A 24373-nucleotide genomic window follows, 5' to 3' on the forward strand; every position below is an offset into this window, starting at 1 on the left:
CGGGGCGCGGCGGCGGCGGGCGGGCAGCAGGCGCCGCCGGGGGCAGCGGCGGTGCTGGGCGGCACGAGTTTCAGGAGCAGCCCCTGGGAGCTGCCGCCGGCGGCGGCGGAGGGCACGGTCTCCAGCCCCGCTGCCGGCGGGGAAGGGGAGCCGGAGGAGGAGGACGAAGGCGGCGAGAAGAGGAGCGGCCGGCCTGGCGGCAGCCACAACGGGAGCGGGGACTGGGGGGGCGCCCAGGGCTGTACCAAGCCCCGCAACTTTCTCTACGTGGGGGTGATGACGGCCCAGAAGTACCTGGGCAGTCGGGCGGTGGCGGCGCAGCGGACGTGGGCACCTTCGGTGCCGGGCCGCGTGGAGTTCTTCTCCAGCCAGGGCTCCGCCGCGCCCCCCGGGATGCCCCCGCTGCCCGTCGTTGCCCTGCCAGGAGTGGACGACTCTTACCCGCCGCAAAAGAAGTCCTTCATGATGATCAAGTACATGCACGACCACTACCTGGACAAGTACGAGTGGTTCATGCGGGCGGACGACGACGTCTACATAAAAGGTGACCGGGGCGCATCCCGCCGGCGGGAAGCAGGGAGGAAGGGGAGCGGTGTCTGGGAGTCCGTCGGAGTCCCCCTGTGGGTCGGGGAGAGATTCAGTTCCCGCCTGGGGCGGGTAGAGCGAGGGGCGCCTCGACCTGCCACTGCCCCGCCGTTTGCTTCCAGCCCCAGTGTGCGGGGTATGGGGAGCCGCCCCATCCCTGAGGGAACCCCGGCGTGCCCGGGCCGGGCCGTCTCTGCGGAGGCCGCGACTCATTGGAGAGCCAAAACTGCGGGTTGGACCGCACCGGGCTCGGTGAGCGGTCCTGTGGATGGGCGTGTGGTCCCGGTTCTGCCGTCCCCGCCCTCGCGTCCACGGCGATCCTGCGGACGAGCCGCCGCCGTGGTCCGGCGGAGAGGGTCTGGTCCGACAGGGCGCGGAGGGCTGCGAGGCACTGCAGGACTCACGACCCGACCTCAGGGTGTCTGGCGGTCGTGCCGCGCCCCGGCCCCTCGGAGGAGTCCGTGCGGGACTCCTGGGAGCGTGCTACTGTCGCCGGTACCAGGCTCCTCGCTTGCCTCGACCCTGGGCTGGGCGAGCGCAGCCGCCGGAGCTCCAAGTGAAGCTGCTGTTCCGTGCAGCGGGCGCCTCCGGGAAGCACCAGCCTTGCTCCCGTGCGAGTTTCATAGCACCGTTAGGACGTGATGTTCTGCAGCCTTCTTCCTTTTGGTCTGCGCTGGAGGCTGGCATTGTTTGTGCCGTGTCCCGCGCTGAGGAGAGGAAAGCTGAAGTTGAAAGCATAAGCCCAGGTTGTGAGCTTGGTTGCTTACACTGTTGTAAGTTCATTAGTGGTGACTGTACCCTTCTCTGTTTGTCACTTAATTTTGAATCGTGTAATAGGCTGCCTGCTCATCAGTTGTCATTCACCTGTCAAATACTTGCAGGTGAATGACAAGTGTATACATGTATATACATATATACATATATACATGTATATATGTATATACATTCAGCTGCAGGCATAAAGTTGTGTTTTCTTTGAGCTCATTTCGAAGGTGTACTGAACCTGTCTTTAATTGATTACATGGTATGAAATTAAACCTATCCAGAAACTTTTAATTTCAAATAAATATTAACGTTTCCTAAAATAACTAGCTAAGTGCTGACAAACATTGTAGCACTGGAGCTATTTGAAATGAACAAGAGTTTAACTTTCTTTCCAAGAATTAGTCTGTAATCAAACCTGTTTTTCTTAGTTAATTTAGATTTGCTCTGGTATTTTCAAAAACTAATCCTATTAAATCTTACCTGGTATTTCCCATCCCTTTCCTTCCCAGCCTGGAACTATATTGTCCAAATTGTCCAACTTTAGGGACTTTTATACTAGGAAGTGCTTTCCATCCGTATTGTTTGAACAGAAGTTCCCTGTCAAAAATTAAGTTCTGATCTTATTCCAGCTTGTGGCTGGAAGGAAAATGCCATTGTAATGTTAATTTAAAAAAACCTGTTAACTTGTCTAAGGATGTTTTCTGCGAGGTCTAGGATATTGCTTTAGAAGTAATTTCCTCTGACAGTCTCAGGTACCTGTTCCATTTTTATAAAAGCTTGGAGTACAGGAAAAGAGATGGCTGGCAGAGTGGTCAGGGAAAATAACATTAATCTTATCTTTTTGTCAGGTGAAAAATTGGAGGAGTTTCTTCGCTCACTGAACAGCAGTAAACCTCTGTATTTGGGGCAGACTGGTCTGGGTAATATTGAAGAACTTGGAAAACTCGGGCTGGAGCCTGGAGAAAATTTCTGCATGGGAGGGCCAGGAATGATCTTCAGCCGGGAAGTTCTCCGTAGGATGGTGCCACATATAGGTGAATGTCTTCGAGAAATGTACACCACTCATGAGGATGTGGAAGTGGGCAGGTGTGTCCGGAGGTTTGGAGGAACTCAGTGCGTTTGGTCCTATGAGGTAAGTGACAATGTAAATTGCAGTGTGCTGTTTGTTTACAGAGTTTTTCATCTTGCAAGGTAAGTAGCTGTATCTGCAATCTCTTTCCACCTTAATTATCTTCCAGTGCTTGCATCAGGATGTGAACTGCAGACTGTAAGGAAAAAAGAGAGGGAAACATTAACAGCATATTGCTGTAATAATATTTATTTCTACTTGTGTCTTACAGTTTTCATTGGTAACAATTTACTACAGCCATGTTGTAAGCGTTGCTATGCTGTAAGTTGCTAGAGCATTACCTAGAGGGTTTCAAAACAATCCTTGACAGGAAGCTGTTACATTTGATATATACTGTTCAGGACAGATTGTTTTAAGCAGACATTTTCAGGTTTAGATAAGTACGAAGCATATCTGCTCTGCATCACAGTCTCTTAAAATACATTGTAGCATTTGAAGAATGGTCTGCATTTTCTTAATTACCCAGATGTATCTTATTCAAGTTTGTTATTGACAAAAGTAGAAATAGGTGTTGTTTGCCTGGGTTTGTCTTTATTTTGTACAGAAATGAAATTTATTATACTGCCTTTCTATGGTACAATTTTAATAGTGTTTTTCTTAGCGTAGAACACCATTAAAAAGGATTAGGAATACATGCAGTGTAAAAAATTTTCCTATGCCGAAGTAATTTTAGGAACAAATTACTTCATTCTGTGGTAACATTTTCTAAAGTAATGAGGGTCTTTTGCAGTACCCAAAAAGATTATCTGCAATGCCATAATTAAAATTCATGCTGGTTTCTCTAGAATTATTGTGCTTTTTTGCAAGACTGTCTTCATAGATAAAAATAGGCTGAGCATGCAACTACAAGAAAGGGTAAAAGGTGAAACCTAATATGATTAATATTATTTCACTTATTTTGACCAGTTCTTTAATATTAATATGTGCTTGCTCTTGTGGCACTCCCTCATTAATCAGGAAAAATCCATTTAAATGGACCACAGAAAGAGGCTATGTGGTATTTAGTGTCAAAAAGTCAGAAAAAAAATTTAATCTTGTGTAATAGCATTTTTCTGAATGGTCCAGGGAAAGGTGACCATTTATAAATGTGTTTGGTAGACTACAGTGTATGTAAGCAGGTGAACAAAAGAAAATGCTGCATACTTGATACTTATTAGGTAGAAATCTTAGAGGGCCAAATTTACTTCACAATGGAAATATGCTTTTTGAGCCTATTTCCTTATGTGTTGTAAATGCTACTGTAAAATGTACCTGTTGCTCTGGCAGAGAAGGGAAGGCATTTATGGTGTTGATGGAAATCCATGTAGAACTGTATAGTACTAGTGGTTCCTAATCAGACATCTGCAGCCTAATTGTGTGCTCTGATGTGTTTGGGCTATGTCTGTACAAAGCTATTTTCCAGTCCTTATGAGTATGTGATGCTTGCTGATCTGTATCAGGTGGCAGCATTAAGATTCTGCCTTGACAGTTGTGTCAGGGAAGGGGTTTTGTTTTTGTTTTTATGGCTTGACTTGGGGAGAAATCTGTGGATGAAAACCAATAGTATTGTCACCATGGTTATGATTTATTTTGGTGCTGAATGTCAGGAAATGTTGGCTCCAGGCACTGATCTTAAGGGGGATGGAACAAAAAAATACAGTTTTGGAGACTGGTTTATATGACTGCCCAGAAGCTCAGCTTTTCATGGTAGAATTGAGGCCTGAAAACAAACGTTTTGAAAAAAACTCATGCTTGTATGGGATCTGGAATAGAGTGACACCAGTTGGTGTCAGTTGCTCTTGAAGGACCTACGTCTATGTCATAAAGAATAGAAGAAGAAAAAATATGTTGGGCATTGCAATAGTCCTTACTAATTTCTGACCAGTATTTCTGTCTGATTCTGAAGAATCTTTGGCTCTGTTGCCAGTGCAGAAGCTGCTTGGGAAAATGCAGATGATTAAGACAAAGCTGCTTAGGATGTTATCCCAGCATTAAACCTATTTAGATGGGAAGGAGTGAAATGGGGTGTCAGGAAAGAGAAGCTGCATTTGTGCTTTGGCATAGTTTGTGCTGTGCAACAGTATGATACTCCACTTGAGCAGATCTGTGTGTTGCAGATTGCTAGATTATTTGGTGAAAAGAGTGATTTTTTTTTTCCCCTGGGGCACTGAAACTGTTTCTGTGTGCTTTTTCATTCCTGTGTTAGATCAGAAATGCTCTCTGTGTGCTAGAAGGGGAATGTTCCTTCAGATACCTGTGCACAAAATCTAAGATTGGGGCCAGGACTTCCAGTATAGCCAATTGCGCTTTTGTCCTCTTGTTCTGTGTAAGTAATAAACCGAGTCCTGTTGAGCTGCAAGATTAGGATGAACTTAATTGATTTTAGTAAGATAAATAATTTGTATTCTGTATGTATTTGTGAAGACCAATGTCAGCTAGAAACAATTACATTAAAATTCATAGAAGCTTTTTAGCTCCAGAAGAGTTGAATCACTGTTGCCTCATTTTTTACTATATTTCTTTTATAAGAACTGGATCGGAAAGTCAAAGAGTTGCTGAGAAAACCTGAAATGCTTGATCTTTGCTGGGTGGCTTAGCTGATGTAGTTGACTGGCTGCCTGTTCTGCTGCTACTTAGGGCTACCCAGAAGCATATGGTATCTTATATGCATAATATGCTTACTGACAAGAAGAGGGTAACAACTTTGGTGTTTTTTAAAAAAAAAAATTAATTTTTTTTGTTGTTGTTGTAAGAATGAATAAGAAAAGAAGATATTTATGGGCCTGCAGTGAGCCACTCTTATGTTTTGAGCTTTCTACAGTTAAATTCTAGTTCTGCCAGATTTGAAGACAGGTCTAAAGATTGGGACTCCCACGTACCAAGTGACTCATGGCTGGGGTGATGAGCCTCTCTGTATGTCTGCTGATGGAGCTCCTCCACTCTAAATAAAGAATTAGTCATTAGATTGCTGAGAGAGGGAATCTAATGACAGTGTTTTTAGGGTCCTTGTGAAAAATGGAGGACAGAAAGAGGAGGACACTCAGGTTAGTGTCTCTTTTTGATTGCTGTCCTGTTCTGCTGGACTTGGGCAGCCCTGTGGTGAGCTGGAACAGGGAAGAATCCACTTTGCTGAGCACGAGCATCAGGAGAAAAGGAGGTGGTCATAGCCAGGAAAAAAGGACTAGCAAAGTGTCAAACTGCTGTCTTGACAGCAGTTTAGATTCAAAGTGTCTGGAAGCAACAGATAAACTGTAGCCTAAATCTAGTTCATTTCCTTGCTTCATGAGAAGGTATCAGCCAGAAGTGTATTTTGGATGGAACATTTTCTTTCTACAGAAGATCCATCCTTATTCTGGTATATTTTTTCAATTATGTTTTAATTTACCCTTATTTTTGATGATGCTGTAATGACTGAGGTATAATAAACCTGACAAATTTGTCTGAAGTATTTCTGTAAAAAGTCTGTTAATTTTTGTAAGGTGCTTTTGGAGAAGCATCTTCTGCTTCCTCAAATCAGAAACTAAATATTGAAAAGGCCTTTTGATTTGTTTTCAGAATCTATATTTCAAGCTCTCACTCTCTTCCACTAATTTTGAAGCTTTTGAATGTTTTTATTTTAAAGGAATGAAGAAATTGTCTTGATTTTAGTGAGTCATATGTTTTCTATTCTTTTGAAAACATAGTTAAAAAGCTGAGATGCTGTGTACTTCCTTGTTTTGCTGTTTAAGAGGGATTTGAGTATAGAGGACGATTTGAAATAAAGGTCTGATTGCTTTATCTCTCTTCCCTTCCCTTCCCTCTTTCTTCCCCCTCCCCCCCCCCCCCCCCTTTTAAAAATATGTTTTGGGTTTCAGAAGACCATTTTGTAATTTATAACCTGAAATTTGAACAAATCAAATAGTGTAGTTCCATAAAATGACTAAAAGAAATGCTGTGTATGAAATAAATGGCTATAACAATTGAAGAAGACTTTGTCAGGGTGTAAATACTATCAGAGAATGTGTTTTTTTAGAAAATAAAAAATGTCAAATGCAACAAAAAACATCTAAAGACAATTCATTGATGTATTTGTAACATGCAAATGCTTGCAAAGCTTTTCTTTTTGTAGCCTTTTTTCCCGTTTTATGAATGAAAATCGTATGGAGTGTCTTAAGGTAGAAGAGACTCATAAGGATTATCAAATCCAGTGCTTGCAGTGTTCACTGTAGAGTTAAAAACTACATTCCTCCAAAGCATCCTATACAGTATTGTTCCTTTGGTATTGTGTAGGTTGATGTTGAAAGAAAATATGATACTTTGTACATACAAGTAGTCCACATAAATTATATATCTATTTTTCCCACTGTTTTTTTCCCCTTTGTTTCCAAAGTTCAAGGACAGCCATAGAATACAGTCTCATTACTGCAACATTCTTTTAGTAAAAAAGCTCTCTATTATCCTGTTTGTTGTTGATTCCCAGTAGTTACAGTAAATATTGCAGTAAATGTCATGGGAAAATGCCTCTTTGGATCAAGCTATGTACTCAGAAACTTTTCCTTTACAGTGCATTGGTATTTTGACTGTCTCTGGTGGTACTAGAACTTTGTAAACCATTTAATGTCTCTTCTTCTAAAAATACTTTATATTTTCTGTTTTAACTTGAGACTTCCTTCCTGTTGTATTTTAATCTGTCATTTAAGGCTTTATCTCTCTCTTTGGTGAAGATCGGTACTAAGCTTTGAGTTCAACCCTGCACCAAATAGAAGCATTAGAGGTGTGGCTGTCTTTGATGATAGGATGGTATTTTGCTCATTTTGGGTATTGGAATGATCAATCTTGAGGCAGCAGTGCCCCACCCCCACTTAAGTTGTTGAATTCAGACAGCGTAATTAGGTAGTTACATAAATGCAGCCAATACTTAAAAAAAAAATCAATAAAAAATGCATAGAAGAGTGGACCCTTGCAGTAGGGGTCTCTGAGTGTATATGAAGAGAAATCAGATGATCTCAGAGGCCTTATAACTTTTTGCATAAATGGACATTTTCTGGTACAGGATTGCTTGTGTGCTGTCTTAACTGTTTGTTACCAACATCTATCTGATTAGTGATGTTAACTGTACATATCAAATTTCTTTACTTTATGTTATTCTCACATATTAAAATTATATATGGTTAGAAAAATCATACTATTGTAGTATAGTGTTTCTGTGTGTACATGATACAAATAACTGTAAATCCTTAAATGCACATTCTGTTGCTTTAACCATGGTGCTAAGTTGGGTCATTACTCTTGCGCTGTGTCCCTCTGCCTGGTCCTCACTTGAGCTGCCAGCCCTGACTGTGCTGTGCAGATTTTTTTTTTCTTTTTTTTTTTTTTTTTTTTTTCCCCCTGTGGCTTTCTACATAACCTCCTGTTGTTCATTTGCTCTTCTATGTGGGGAATTTGAGGAGGCTGCCTGAAGGCCCTGACTCCCTTGGGTTCATGAATCATGGGGGCTCCTTGTCTTCTAAGCCCTTCTTGATCCTGTCAAGATCAAGATCAGCTTGGCTGGGAAGTTGAGGAACATCATGGTGAGAAAGCAGTGTCATTCCTGGTACTTGCATGTTTCTGAGTCATGTTTCCTCATGTGGCTCAGCACAACAGCAAGAGCTGGGGATATCTTTTCTGGTGTCCTTACTGTGATGGATAACATTCCCATAGCTACCATGGAGATGTGCGGAAGAACACACAAACCTATGGCTGTGGTCCACTGTATGAGGGCATCTGATACGTGGAGCCAACAGATAAAAGGGCCATTTCTCACCTGGTTGAGTGCTAAGGTCTCTTACATTCCTGTCTTGGTTTGAGGTTTAGTGTCCTGTGTTTTCTGCCCTGCCCCAAGAGGAAATATAACTTGCGTGATTTTGGAGTTTTACGGCTGTGTAATTGTGACACTTGGTGCTGAGTTACCAAGCTGCTGAAAGACTCTGGGGCATATTTTCATGCCCCTGGTATGAAGAATGCATGGCTACACCTTCCTTCCAATGTTTTTTTATCTAGCAGCAGCCCTTTGTTTGGAGGACTGAGTAGCTAGCTAACAGCTTTTGAGTTGGTTGCAAATATTTGATTATTCTTAAAGCAAGTATTTCAGAGTTTTTCCTCTGAGAATAAGTTCTTGTTTGATTTACCAAAGGATCCCACAGACAAGAAGAAAAAAAGTTCCTAAACTATTAGGAACCTGTCTTTTGTTCTCCATATGGGTATCCTGACCCATTCTCAGTGTCTCTGAATGTTTAAAGCTAACCATGTTAGATTTTTTGCCTCAAGTTTGCTGTAATTTTGTTGGAAATATTTTCTCAAGACTTTTGTGCTATTGTATATATCTAGGTGGTACTTCCACAGATGTCTAGTGCAGAAGTCTAGGTGTTCAAGTATTTAAGAGTGTTTGTCATGAGCTCATGAAATTGTGGTACAACTGTTGTAAGACTTATCTTGTTTAAACTCATCAGATCATCAGACTTTACAGTGCCCTATTACTGTACAAGGAATAAGTTTGATTTTTAGAATGAGAATAACGGTGAATAACTGCATTAGTGCCAAGTTTAAGTGAATTTGTGAAGCAAAGCAAGATGAAACCGTTATGTTTACTTTTTTTTTTTTCTGAAATAGTTTTCTATCCTTTACCTTAAAATCAAGTAAACCTAACCACACAGGAAGCATTCATTTCTGTAGGTATTTCTAGAATTACCTGTGCTTTCAAAGTTTTGTCTTTCCTACAAGTTCTAAAATAACTGTATTTCACATGTACAGATCTGATTGTGGTAATTGGTCATGCTTTGGCTAATAGTTTTGTTAAACTGTCCTACTTCAGCCTTTCTGAAGATGAATGGTTAGTTGAAATGGAATAGTAGAGAGTTACTGAAAGTGTGTTTAGTTTTCTCAAAGACAAAGCTAGTCCACAAGTTGTTTCCTTCTGCTCCCTCCTGACCCCCAGTGTAGATGGGTTTTGTTACTTGTTCTGGGCTATTCTTTGTATGTCTTCTAATTCCAACTTAGAAAAATCTCACAGAGATAACTTTTTCATAACTTTGACTTTCCACCTTCAGATCTTTTGAGATCAAAAGACATATTTCTACTGAAATAGAAAATGCTCACAAAAGAGAGAAGCTGGAAGTTGTAAACAGAGGGAGTTACAAAATATATTTGAAAGAAAAACTTATTAAATGTACTCTTGAAACCTAGTGTAGTACTGCAGCAGGGTATGTAATTTTTAGAGGAATAACCTTTCTAGCTACTCTTCCAGTATTTTTCTTGGGGGTTTTCTTCAGGTAGACAACTAGGCATAAAATGCAACTGGATCATTTGAAGTCTTCTTGCTTTATTTTATGGTTCTCATTACCAAAGCGCTTGCCAGCTCTTTTCAGTTCTTATGTGAGAAGGCATATATTAACTCATCATCAGCATACGCTGCTGTACCATATTCTCTGCAGTGTGTTTTCATTTAGTTACTTCATTGCATGGAATAACACAAAATACTTGAAGAATACCTCATGTATTAACATTGTAGCAAGAGTTGCCAGTTTTGAGGAGTTTATTCCATCAGACCAGTGCTGGGTACTGATTTAAGCTCAAGATGAGTGCCAGGTTGGTCACTTTTTAGTACATATTTGGAACTGGGGTGCAAATAAATGTGTAGTTCCACCCCTGCTGCAATATTTTTAGCTTCTGGGTATTACTGTAAGCAGAGATTTTTGGCATGCCTGTAAGAAATCTTTTAAAGCACTCATATACTTTTGAAAATAAAGAACATCTTGAACTAGAGGTATAATTTTAGGAAATTGTGGAGGAGGATAAGCAGCCTGGTAGCTGATACAGGCTTCTTGAATGCTGTTTTATGTATGATTTAGTTTTAAAATTAACCTAGGAAAGGAGTTGCCTTTTTTTTTTTTTTTAATGTAGTAGTGTTGAGTTACATTTCTATTATCTTTTAGGTAGTAGTCTTGAGATACACTTTCAACACATTGGCTGAAGTTTTACCTTTAGTATGATGAGCACTTAAAATATTTTAAAAAAGGCTTAAAATAAGTCTTCTGTAGTATGTTGGTTTAACCATACAGTTGAATACTGAAAGCTGAAGTTGTGACTGGACAGATTGTCTGTTTGGTTTTAATTTTTGGTTTGTGATATTTTATTTAGAAACTTGAGACTGTTCATTTTAATAAGTTTAAAATAGAATGGTAGGATTCTTGTTTGGTTGGTTTGGGGTTTTTTGTGTGTGTGTGTGTGTGTGTGTGTACTTGTTACTTTGAAATACTTTATGCTTTCAGGAATGCTTTCAAGTGCTTTGCCATGCTTTTAAAACGTTTGAGTACCTAAACTATTTTGCTTTTTTTTTTTTTTTTTTTATCATTAACCTTACTTCTGCTGTCCCTGTAGTGACAGGACCAGAGGAAATGGCCTTCAGCTGAGACAGGAGAACCAGATTAGATGCTAGAAAAAAAGTTATCACTGTTACAGTGTTCAGGCATTGAAATAGATTGTCCTGGCAGGTGGTGCAGTTGCTGTCCCTGGAGGTGTTTAAGAGGCATCTGGATCTGATGCTGAGTGATGTCGTTTATGGGTTACTGTGGTAGTGCTGGGTGGATGGTTGGACTTGACCTTGAAGGTCTCTTCCAACCTTGAAAATTCTATGATTGTGTGAATGCTCAGAGCAGGAGAGGGAAATACTGGAAGGAGGTGGGTTAGAGGCAGACTGACTTGCCTTTGAGTTTGGCAAGTTAAAAAACAGCTACTATGAGTCAGCTGCTTGTGGCTGGGTTTCATCCACACAAGTAGGACTTCTTTCATGAGTTTTTGCCTGGAAATAGGACGTGGTGTTGAAGTTCTCTGTGTGTGTGTAGACGTGTATATACAAATATGTGTGTGGAGGTATTTATTTATATTTTTAAATATAATGCAGTTAAGCTGCAGTTAAGTTGACATTAGCCTTTTTACTCCACTTTGGGGAGCAAATAATGATAAAGACCATTAAATACTTGTCAATTTGTTACTTTCTCTGGAGACTGTTTGTTACTATAGCAATTGTTGTGCCTAGAACTGGCTGATAATGTAGGTCCCTCATCCCCATGTGAGAATCCAGCATTAGAATGTTGTTATGTTTCTGTTAAATATGCCAGTGATTTTCTGTAGTATTCACTTACTGCCTGTGTTTTGCTAGTGTTGAATGATGTTGATGAATGAAAGCACTTAGTCATACACACTGATCAGAATGAGATTTCCATTAGCTATGTATAGTGTTGATAAAATGCTGATAAAATTTTCTGAGTTCAGAAGGTGAAAAATCTTAACTGAGGACCTCAGAACAATCATATTAAAATATGTTCCTGAGTGTAGGAGTAGTCAAATTTTTCATAGTTCTGAATGCTAGTGGTACCTCGTTTTTTATATGAAAATATGCTTCAGAAGTAGCATTCCTGCAGGGTAAGTCCAGAACTGGAGAAACTTCCTGCTCATCTCAATTTAAAAGAACTTCACTGTTGATTATGGGAGAGTTTAGTTCAGTACTAAACTCATAACTTTAGTAAAAAACTTTTTTGTTACTTTTTCATTGCTAAACATCATTTGGGGACCTAATGCTTTCCTTGGAAATGGCCTCCAAAAAGATTTTTTTGAGGGTTCTGTCATGAATCCGTGATGTGACCAAAAAAAACAAACGAGCTGATGTTTTTACTAGTTTTAATAATCATGTTACCTTCAGTGTAGGTACACTCTGTATTCTTTCTAACTTGACATAAAGAAAAAAAGTTATGCCCTGAGTTGGTGGGAGGAAGAGATTCGTTCTTTCCTTGTTGAGTTTCATTTAGTTATTTCTGTTTGACCTTAATTATATTAGTCAGTTTGGTCCAACCTTCTCTGCAGAGTAGATACTAGCCTGTACAAATGAAGTAACTTTTTGCCTTTGTCATATCCGTAATGACCATGTAGATAGGTAACAAAAATAGTTGCTAGGTTAAGTATTTCAGTTTTATGGGAAAATAAGCTGTAGTGAGCAGTATAAAAATGGAATTGTAAAGAGTTACTCTATTTTTATAAACAGTTCAAAGAATTTTTATTTTTATGTTTTGTGGTATAATTATTACTCTTTGTGCACTGGGGAAAATACATAATAATGAGAGATGTTAAATAGAGTTTTTGGCATCTGTTAATCAATACAGATAATAAACCAGCAATGCTCTTGTATTTGACAGGTTGAAATTTCCATTCATTCACAGACTCTGAGGAGGTATTTGAGACCTTCCACACATCCCACCATTAATTTCTTATAAACACATCGAGCTCTGTCTAAAATAATAGAAGTTTCCATTTTACTTGTCCTGTTCCACTAGAATAATGTTGCACAAATGCAGTTTCCTGAATAAGTAGCTTTAAACTTATTTGAAGCAAATATGTGGCCTTTTTTTCTTCTGTGAGCTGTTATTACTTTAAAAAAACTCTTGTTCTTTTCCCTTGTATCTGTACTGATAAGGTACTATTGAGCTTTTATTTGGTGAGGTATAAGAATTCATGATCCTCTTGTTCCCTTTATCACCCTTCCTTTCATTTGCCTCAGTCTCTCTTTTTTATTGTGGTACTATGTGTGGGAACTTGTGTCCAGCTTCTGCCGTGGTGCTCAATGTTCAGCCTTGCTACTGCAGCTCTGGATTCCATTTATCATTTTCAAGGCTTTGTCGCTCTGTAAATTCATCACCATCATTTTTTGGTGGGTTAGTACTGCCAGGTCAGTGTCATCTTTGGCTGTTTTTGCCTACTGAACTTTAGACTGGCAGAACTCTAGTTGTGCTAAAATTTGCTAGTACAGTAGTTGCATTGTTTAATTTTCTTGCTATTGGAAAACTGTGCCATCCTAAACATCATGTTGCAAAGGCCAAAAAATGGCCTTTTCTTGTGTGAAGGGAATGTTCCTGGTTCCCACTGTGATCTCCACAGCCAAGGCAGATGCTATGGTAGTATGAAAGGGAATGTATAGTGTTGTGTGATCATGTCCCATGTGGAAAACACAGCTGTTGTGTCCAGTCTGCTTGTACCTCCTGTCAGGCAAATGGGTAGTGAATAAGAAGGGTTCCATTTCGCAAAGACCTAAGTCACATTATGGTACTTGTTGAGGGCTTTAATTCCAACTAAAGGAAGCATTTCAGTGCATCTTAGAAGGGAGTCACCTTCTGGTTTTTCAACTTTATGCTCTATCATTTGCCATTTTATTTTCTGCTGTTCATGTTAGTTAAATGACTCCAAATAAACATGGAGATGATCAGAAACCCCCAAAGGTTTATCTTTGAGCACTGGACTTGTTTTTCAAATGTGTTATGTGAACCTAAAGCTGAATATCTATGGAAGACAAACATACGGTAGTTTCCCATTTTGGTCTGCACCCTTCATAGCAAGGACAAATAACAAACAAATGCTGGAGTCTGCTGGCAGAGCTAACGTTTCTGGTTAAAGCATATTGACTGTGTAATACAGGTCCTTTTGTGCTACAAATTTGTACCTGATTTAGAAAAAAAAATAATCCTCTGTGTGCTGTTCATGAATGTTTTAATTCATGAAGAATTGAAGTGGAAGATTCCAATTAATTGATTAAGGAAATAAAGCTTGAAGAAGTGTGTATGTAAATGTGTGCACACACACGTGTGTGTGTATGTAGATATGTATATATATGTGAGAAATGCTAGAAGAGTGTGCCCCTGCTTTTCAGTGTGACAGCTTGAGGCAATTTCCTTGAAGTATCTAAAATAATATACAAAATTTTAAAAGGGTTTTTGGCTAGGTTGGCAATCATGTTCTTGTGAAAACAAGACTTGCATAAATGCATGGGTTTTTTCCAGTGTTGATGCTTCTTCAGAGCTTTTAAACTTCAGTAATAAATAGTAAATATATGTGTGTTAAATCCTATGTGTGCCTATATTCCTTAGGCAGTTTAGTTAACGTCTGTGTGTTCAGGTTGGCACCAGTCCTGCAACTGATACCAAACAAATGGCTCAGTCATTGCAGTGTAGAAGCAGTCTGCTCCTGCCAGCTCTGGCAGCTTTCTTGGAAGAGAGATGTCAACTTTTGCAGAACTTAGCTTTTCCTAAGTGAATAAATTAATGCGAGCTGTAGACCTAAAACTGCTTTTGGAGTCTCCTTGCAGTGATCTGTGTTACATGCTGATATATCCTTTGGTATGAAAAGATATGTTTTCAGTGCCTTTTTGGCATTCAAAGGATGAGAAGAGCCATAAAACTCCTGAGGAAGCTCTGAGGGTCTTTAGTATGTGCAGGTGTTAAAGCTACTGCCTATGAAGGGTGTTCTGAGCCGAGATGAAATCAGTCCACACTCTGTCTTTGCTCTGATAAAAATCACTACCTTTTTATGTCCTTCACTGACAGCTGTAGTGGGGAACCTGTGGCTTGTAAGAGAGATGCAGCCCTTGGATTTGTCATAGTCTGCAGCAGCTTTTTGGTGTTCTGCTTTCAGGTGACACAAAACCGTGTGGGAGCACGCAACTCACTGAAGTGTTTGGTTTAAGAGGAGTCATTTCTCCCCTAACGAAAGTTTGTCTCCTCTCCTACCTTGCTGCGCTTGCTCTCTGTATACATTTCTTTAGCCCACTTTGTGAGAAGTCTCTTCAATTTAAAGTTCAATTAAATGTATGTTACATACTGAATATAGTGACTTATTTTTTGCCATAAAATTGCCTCCTTGCTCAGAGCTTACATTCCCTTCATCCTCTGTCTCTTTCTGTGGCTTTGCCCTTTGAGTTCTGTTGCCACTTGGTCTCATTTGCAATCAAATTGTGGCTCTGACTATTGCCTCTGCTTTTGAAGCGACGTGAAAGCCTATAAAACCATACAAAATTGCTCCTGTTACTGTGGAAGTGAAACTGTTTCAACAAAAGCTGTGATCTGTCTATGAAAAAAAAAATCTTGCCAATGAAATAGATGTGCAAGGCAAACGTACTAAAGGAATGATGTGGGCTGTTAATGTTTCCTTCAGTGGTTTGAACACACGTAGAAACGGGAGATGTCACTTTCAGTGCAGGAAACATTAATCACTTTCGAAGGTGATTAAGGAGGAAGTATATATTTTCTGTAGTATTTGAGCTTTTTTTCCCCACCAAGGTCCCCAAAAAAGTAGCTTTTAAGTAAGCTGCTTGCTTCAATCAAGAAATATGTCCATAGATACTTCTCAGCTATATTCTCTTCCTCAAGTCTTCAGATTTTTTAACTAATATATGTATTTTCTTAAGAATACTGCCTCTATAGTCTTATGTTTCCAGAGAAAGTCCTATGATTTTTTAGAAGGCTTTTTAGCTTTGTAGGAAGGCAGCAACTGGAAGGTCATTCTCTGAGGTTGGATGGAGTGTAGGTTACTGCTGTGTCAACCTGTAGTGCACTCTATCCTGAAATGAAAGGGTGTGAGACACCAGGTTGTTTTTCCTCACAGTGATGAGGGCATTGAAGATGGTGCTCTACCTTCTTCCTTCTGTGTCACCCCATAGTGCTGAGCAGCTGAATGCCATTGCCTGAAGTGTTGCTTTGACACCAGACAGATTTTAAGATAAACTCAATTTTCTTGGGGCTTCCTGTACCTCTGTGTCTTGAGTATTTTTTATTGTTTTTATTATAATTTATTATTTATCTTCAGTATCTTTTTTCGGTAGCAAAAGGTCATATAAACCGCTGCAGAGTTCATAAGACAACATTTTTTATATATACCCTCTTTGTTGTCTCATAATCCATAGTTCTTCAGCTCTTAAATATTGATGACATGTAGTATTCTTTGTTACAAATTTTCTAAACCTGAACAATGTAATTTTCATGGGACACATCTTCAAGGTTTTCCCTAATAAGAGGGCAGTAATAGCTTTTAGAAAGCATTTTTAATGTTTAATAATTTCATACACGTTAATACCATAATGTTCTCCAGATGGTGAAATCACAAAGCAATAAAAATGCTTTCACCCTGGTAATATGTGTGTCTCCCTGAATGCCTGCAGCCATGTTCTCTGTTCTAAATCTTTCAGATGTAATCAGTTAAATGTGGTTAGTTCTCAAAATCAGTTGGATGGGAGACTTATGGAAGACATTAGGTAATTGAAAGAAATGATCTTGGCGGTACCTCATGCATTTCTCACTTTCCTTAATCCACACTCAGGGAATGCCTGCAGACCAGAGTGAACACTGGAGCTCCTGGGGTACTGCTTCCTCTAGAAGAGATATCAGTTGTGGTTCTGGCAACTAGTGACCCAAAGAAATCCCATAATCTGCTTGACGATCTTTGTCTAACTTTTTTTGTTTTATGGTCAGCCTACATAAATCTCTTTGAAAATTGTTACAGTATTGCCACACATTATTGACCAGCTCAACAATGTTAATTTTTTTAGCTAGATGGATTCTTGCCCTGTTCGAGAGCACTTTTGCACAAGTGATTGGAAAATATTTCAGTGCTCAAATGGTTTATGATCCTTTGCCAAGGTGACTTTTTACTAGGTGTGTGCATTGTAAGTAATCAGTGGTAGGCAAAGCTGAATTGGTTGCTTGGATTGTGAACTGCTAGCACATACTTTTGGCTTGGCTGCAGAGCTTCTGTAGCAGGATTGTGAGGTGTTTCTGAAATGTAGGTACAGAAAAAAATACATCCTTTAAGAGGGTATATGCTCTCAAGGCCAGGTCTAGCAAAGCCCTGTGGTGCTGAAGAATGGGAGGGGCTGGGAGCATCACATGCATGGCTTGGACATCTGCACGATCATCACTGAAGATGTAAGGCAAGACTGAGAGATGTTTTTATTAGGCAAAATGAGGATACCTGAACAGATCCCCAACTGAAAAGTTTTCTATGAGCTCTGAAAAGACAAAAAAGACAACAACGTGCAACAGTCTCACTATTGTGTCCTGTGTAGGGGGAGATGGATGTTACAAAGAGAGTGAGAGTGAAAGAGGAAAGTGGAGAGAAAGGAAAAAATATGCATATTTAGGAGGGCATAAAACCAAATATTTCCAGCCTGGGGTAACATGTATAGCCTTGCAATAGGGCATTTAAGCTGAGGACATAGAACCAAGTACTGTTAGAGCTGAGAGCACAGGGAGGCTTTCTGTGGTCATGAATGATTTGTTTCCAGCTAAGGAGATATGTTTGGGGCTCTTGTAGGTGAATGAAGAAAGGATAAACTGGAAGAACTACCAAATGCTAATAATGTCAAAATACAGTGGTAGTGGTGATAGGGTGTTCCAAGCAAAATTAAAGTTGCACTAGTTAAGACATGATACATATTTGTTGGAAGAAGCCAATGTACTCTCACTGCTTCAAAAAGCCAATTCATTAAGGGTTCATACTTAACATAAAGGACACTTGAATCAACTGCAGTTTTAATAGCAAAAAGTTCTCTCCTTAAGCAGCCTTAGAAAACTAAATTTTTTTTTTTTTGTTACATTTCTCCTGGTTTACTTTCCTTTATTAAATTTATAATTAATTTTTACTTTTATAGTTTATGTCATAGGCACCCAGATCAACATGAAATTAATAAAGATATGCAAAAAAGCAATGATTCATACAAGCAAGAGTGAGAGTAAGTTTAAATGTATGAAGCTATATTTTATAGGGATTTGCCACTATTGCTGTGTTGGTGTTGTTGGGGCTTTTTTGGTTTTTGTATTTTTTTTTTAATTTATTTTGTTTTGTTTCCTTTTATTGTTTTTTTTTTCTGGTGTTGTTTTCCCCCTCCCCCCAACCCCCAGTTTAAAGGTTTAGTGCCAGCACTCAGGCATCCTTGTTCTGTAATTTCTTGGAACAATAAATCTGCAGCCTTTCACTATTATCTACACTATCAACAAGAAGTCACATAACAGTCTGTGCAGTAAGCTGATGATGTTGTTCATCACCTTCACTTTCATAATGTGCGTGTATATCTTGCTTCCTGGTTGAGTGCTGGACTGAAATACCCAATTATAACACCTGGTTACCTCATGAGCTAGGTCAGACAGCTAGGTCTAGGTCTGCTAGGTCTACACCTGGTTAGGTTAATTTTCTGTAAAAGTTTTGGTATGGGTCCAGTCTAAGTGGGCAGCAAGGGAAAAAAAACATATAAAGTTGCAGCTTTTGTGACTCCCTATCAACTTACAGTAGTCATTTATAAGTGGAAGTTAGCCCATGTTAAATACCTAGTAGGCTCATGTTTTCCTTCAGATGTTGCTTTTCAGGCACTGGATAAAACTGCACGTCTTCTTCCAATGTCCAAATGCATAGTCCAAGTCAAGAGCACCTCTGTGCAGAGGCTCTGGTACCTACCATTTCAAACGGGCTTTTCAGATCATGGGGAGCAATATGGTGTTTGAAGGCAGGATTTTCAAATTCATGGGATTTTTTTTTACTCTCTACCTATTGAATGCTTCCCATCTTGCATGAAATATTTTTTGTTTTCAGTTTATTCTCTTCCTATGAAGAATGTCAGTAGAAAAAAAGAAAAGGACTGGAAAATATGTTCCTGTTTATTTTGTTAGTTTACTGTTTTGTCCCCTTCGCAGTCTCATCAAATTTCAGTTACCTTTTGATTCTATTGGTGGTTTTTTTGACAGATCTTATTTTTAAACTAGTTATGCTGCATACTGTTGTTTCGTACAGGCTTGCAGCTGAAAATTGTACTTCATTTCTATCAGCAGTTATCTTCAGTAAACTTACTGGAAAGCAGCTCAGTTTTTAATATGCTATATTCTAGAACAAGCTCTGCAAGCATGAGCTAAAGGTAAAATTCTGATGCTTGGCAGATGTGGTTCTTGCAGACTATTGTGTCTGAACAAAACAAAAGAAAAGCAAACCTGTTGCGCTGCGCATTTGACCGCCGGTGATCTCTCTGACTTGGCTAGCAGCAGAGCGGCTGGAGACAGGCCACAATACCCCAAGGGATCTGCGGAGCTCACGGGAAAGCCTCTGGTCTCGGGAGCTCGATGATGGGCATTTCCTTGTTGCATGGCGCAGCAACAAGGAAAGGACGGGTACAGCTAAAGTGCCAAAACTTTAGATTTTATTAAATAAATAAAAGGGCACAAACAAGGGTGCAGAATAAAACATAAAGAGGCTGCTTCAGAAGACCCCAAAGTGGGGCTGTCACACATATATATAGTCTCTCATAGAATTTTCTAGAAGCCTTCTGGCCAATCACAGGCTGTTGCATGGCCACTCCCAGTTGGTCCCAGACTCCTTTGTGGGTGCCTTGCTCCGTACCATAAGCTGCCTGGATGTCATTAGTTGTGGCCTCTTATTTCTTTAGGCATGATGTTGGTTATCTGTGGTGTGGCTGTGTGCCCAGTCTCCGGCCCGTCCTCTTCAGGACAAGCTCCCACACAAACTGGCTTCAGAGCAGCTGTTGCTTAGAAGCCTGTAGTTTACAGACTTATGGGCTTCTTAGTAGCTCACATAAAGATGCTAGCTTTAAATAATATGGCAATTGTGTGGTGAATTTTCATAATCAATTTCAGTAATTCTTCTTTGCTTACAGTTAATAAAATGTAATTTCTTTTAAATGTTTGCTAGACAGATGATGTTCATTTGTTGGTTTTCCATCCCAGAATTTCAAGAGCATTATAATGGAGATAGCAATCCAACATGAAAGCAAATCACTATCTCATAAAAAAAATAAGCCTATAAAGCCAAGTGGAGACATATGAGTTGTGAATGTTCTGGTTTTTCCTTACTGTCATAGTCCACAACTCTTCAATTAGATGCCTGTCATCTATCATGAAAAGCCCTTTGGGGGGAAGCACTGTGAGGTAACTCTCCCTCAGCACATCTGTTCGTTTTAGGAAGTGTTAGGATGCATCATCAGCTGGTTGAGGAATGCAAAGGAAAAGGCAGGAGCCTTCCTTTTGGCAGCCAGAGAGGGACCAGAAGGTGTTTTGCCTTTCTGGGTGCAACCAGCCATGGACTCTTATATAGTAGTTTTTCCTCCCTTCAGCCCATATGTTGGCATCCTCCAAGACTCTCCTTAGTCACAGGAGAGTCCTCACAATCTGAACAGTCCTTCACTTGCTGTAACACAGGAGGAAAAAAATCATGTGTTTCTTTGTGAAGAAATTGGGCAGGACCATGAAACAGAGGTTTTTCTGAATGCATTTTTCTCTACATATTCTCTGAATGCATATTTCTCTGCCATTGCAACTCTCAGGCTTTGTCCCATCAAAAAAAAAAAAACCAAAAAACCAAAAAAAAAAAAAAAAAAAAAAAAAAAAAAAAAAGCAGGTATGATTTGCCGTACAAATTGTCAGCTCCATAAATATTAGGGTTTTATTTTTTGGTTCAAAATTATAATATCTGAATATTTTAAAGTATCTAGGATGCATATGACACAAAGTGGCATTTCTGTCCCTGACTGACTTTCAATAGAATATTTTTACAGACATTCATTGTGCCATTTTGTCACACAAAGTGTAGGAGAGTCAGGATATTATTTGAGGGCAGAGCATACATATTTCCCTTTCCTGGGGTTGTTTGTGTAAATCTGCCTGAGAGGTGCAGGAAGAAAAAAGCCCCCACAATTATTTGGTCAATTGTAAATTGTGATTGAGCACTTAATACTCTGAGAACTTTCCTGCTTCATGATTACTTTATCAAAACTGATTAATTCAAGGTTTTATTTCCACCTTTTATTTATAGTTTATACTAATGGTAACCCTGTGTTATCTGCATAGTTACCCTGACATGCAAGCTAATGTAATTTAAAAGATGCAGAATTTCTCTGTCATGCAGTAACAGCTATTTTATTCTGTCCGCGTGCAAAAGGAACATATATATATATATAATGAACTTGCTGTTTATGGAAAAGTACTTCTGTGACTGTGTATAAATACCTACTCTGTCATTTCTTCATCCAGCTTTTTGTTCCAAAATTCATTTCCATTGATTTTATGTTTGTCATGACATTTTGTTCTTCCTGAAAAAGTTGTAGTCTAACACTTTCTCCCTAAGATAGTGAGACCCTGTAAAAAAAACTGTATGGATGACAAACAGCACTGAAGACTTTGTTGCCATGTGAGTAATGTCTTGATTTCAGCAACTTTGCTGGTAGACTTAGCTTTACTATATGACTATGTGCTACTTTTGCAAAGAGGAATCCTTTTTTATTAAAAGCTAAACCGTAATATACTTTATTCAAAGACAAGCAGCGTGTGTTGATTGCCTAGCTCAAACCAGTACAATTCATGAGCTGTATTGCTGTGAAATGACAACTTAGCTTATGCTTTGCATGCTGTTTTTTATTATTTCTTCTGATCCCTGGGATAAGGTGTTAAAATTTTTCCTATCTCTTGTGTTTCTTTCAGTTCTTAAATTCTAAATGTTCGTCCACTGTGCCCAACACTTTTCATAATTATCCTGCAGTTTCCCAGGACCTTTAAATATTTGATACAGAATCTGTTATTGTAACAAGAATTAAACAGGAATGAATTTGTCAGGTTTCTCTGTATGATTTATCAGGTTTCCCTTTTTGCTAGGTATTCTGAGGATTTATCAAGTTTTTGGTTTTTTTTTTTTTCAGATGTTGGCTTTTTTTTTTAACTTGGTCAAAAGTTGTGTGTTAAGTTTATGATTAAAATGAAAATACAGATTGTTTGGCTAAAAGCAGTATTTAGCTGTTACAGAGTTGAAGGATACATTGCTTCACTTTAGCTTTGTGGGAAAGAGTCTATATAGTTTTAAGTTTTCATCTTGTCTCTTAATAAACCTTCTCTTTTGTCTAGTATGTAAGAGATGGAGAAATAGTAAACTCCATTGAACAGTTAGCAGAGATGGATAGGCATTTCCTTTGATGATACATCTTCAGTGGTGGTATCTTCTAGTTTCTAGTAGACATCCATAAATGATCAGATCAATTCACTGACAGTGGTTTAGCTATTATAGTTAGTTTAGTTTGGTGGACTCAGTTCATAATTAGTACGTATTATGTGCTTCTTTTCTAGTCCCATCTGTGAAAGAGTTGACATTATGATGCTGTTCTCTAAAAAGCTTGCTAAAATGGCTACTCTCATACTACTTTGACTTACAGAATCAAATGCAACTGAATTTAAAAAGACTGACTGAAAGTAAAAACCTATTTAAGAAACATTTTCTGTATCATTCTATCAGTTCTCAGCTTTTCACCTTCTGATACTTATGTTTTGAGGTTTGCTTTCTGTGTCCATGCTTATGTTCTTATGTTGTAAGAGCTCTGCTGCTTCTTCTTAGTTATGTTGTTATGTTTCAGTGTGTAAAGAAACTTGCTTTTTAATGTTTTTTAAAGTGGAGGAATACATAAATCTGACTACTTGGCTTGTTTACATTGTTGCTGGAGAAGATGGAAATACTTTATAGCAATTTTAAAAGTGTTTTAAAAAATTGGAATTTTTTTCCTGTAAAGACTGAAGGTGATCTTCATGTCAATATTTTTTCTGTTCAGAAAGTAATTACAAGTGCAAATAATTTGCTTTCTCTACATGGAAAAAAAGGGAAGATCAGAGTTTGAGAGATGCCCTCTTTCTTCCCCAAAAGCAGTCAATGTTTAAATTGGTTTCAAGGAATCTTATTTACAGTGTCTTCTTAGCTCTTGGCTATAATGGTTATGTTTTTGTTGCTTTAATTTGCATACACAAAGTGAGTTTTATTTCAGTCCATTAGTATGGCATAAGGGTAGCATATATTGGAAAAAAACACACTTCACATATTTGATTTCAGGTGAGACAGTTCTTATTTATTGCAGGAAATACAGTAAAGCTACATGACAAAAACAGTAGCAAGGATAATCTGTTTATTATATGTTTTCTCTCAGTGATTAAATAGTTTCAGGCAATCCTAATTGCAAAAGCTGCTTTTCAGTGTTCAGTTTTGAAAAAAGGCATTAAAAAAGTGTTTTCTGTAATTTTATTAATGTTTCCATTTACAAATTAATTTTTCTCAGTATTTTGTCAATATTTATTTGTGCTAACAAGTTTTTGAATACACCGCTTCTTAATTCTGCATTTCTCTCAGTATTAAAATACTACTTGTTAATATCAGTTTGAAATTAAATTCAGGCTCATAATAGGTGTGGAAATATGACAACAGAATGTAAACTGGTAATGGTAATTTTTAAGTTCTAATTTTTTTTGTTATTATTCAAGCTTACTTCAAAAATTAACTCATGTCAGTGCTTGACAAAATTTACATGTTTGATGTTTTCTCCAAGGTCTCAACTACCTAATAAATTGTGAGTATTTTTAGAATATGTTTTTGTGTTATTATTATGCTGGATTTGTACTTCATTAGCTGTCATGCTACAGCTGATTATAGTTCTGGTGGAGGCATGATGATAATTCATAGTTTATAGTTCTGGAATAAGAATTGTAATGTTTGTATTTGATAAAGATAATGCAGTGCCATTTTTTTTACATTTCCAGGAAGCATATTTCTTCTGACACCTCTTTTAAAAATTTGTGTGATATTGTAATGGAAATTTCCAGTTTCCAACAAATACCTAAAGGAAGATGGATTTATTTGTCCAGTGGGTTTCAGTTTAAGTTTGTATGCAGAAGCCAATTAGTCCAATGCACTCTCTGTTAATTTCCTTGACCACAAAATCACAGTAAAATTCTGCTGTGGTTAGTCAGAGGACCGTGGCTTGGTGAGAGCTCTGCAGGTCTTGTTGGTCGACAGAGGTAAAATGTTGCAAAGGGAAAAATAAGTGTTAAGCTTATCAGCTTATATAATAAGTAGTGATATGGATGTAGGGAGTAAATTAATCTGGTAAAAAGTGGTTTTACCTGTACCTGACAGCAGGCTTGCTTCATCTGCCTTTGGAATACTCAGGATTAAGGAACATGTGGAAAAAGTCGATAAAAAATAGGTACTTTTTTTTCCCCTTACCAGAAAATACAATAGTAATCAGTAGAGGTGTATTTTTTCAGTTACAAGTGCAGG

At 38.7% G+C, this 24373-nt stretch overlaps 1 protein-coding gene across 2 annotated transcripts in view; it reads left to right on the forward strand.

Moving 5' to 3' along the window:
* The window catches only part of CHSY3 (chondroitin sulfate synthase 3), a 136861-nt gene that overhangs the window by 262 nt on the left and 112226 nt on the right, over positions 1 to 24373 (forward strand). The window contains exons 2-3 of one of the 2 annotated variants that reach the window (XM_041486738.1): positions 1 to 544; positions 2199 to 2482. The exon at positions 1 to 544 is cut by the window's left edge and continues 1 nt beyond it. In XM_041486738.1, the coding sequence (XP_041342672.1) occupies positions 1 to 544; positions 2199 to 2482 (828 nt within the window). The remainder of the gene's footprint in view (positions 545 to 2198; positions 2483 to 24373) is intronic. The other variant, XM_041486739.1, reaches the window with a different exon arrangement.

This window comes from Pyrgilauda ruficollis, unplaced genomic scaffold, assembly GCF_017590135.1.
Source record: "Pyrgilauda ruficollis isolate IOZ18807 unplaced genomic scaffold, ASM1759013v1 scaffold78, whole genome shotgun sequence".
Classification (NCBI taxonomy): Eukaryota; Metazoa; Chordata; class Aves; order Passeriformes; family Passeridae; genus Pyrgilauda; species Pyrgilauda ruficollis.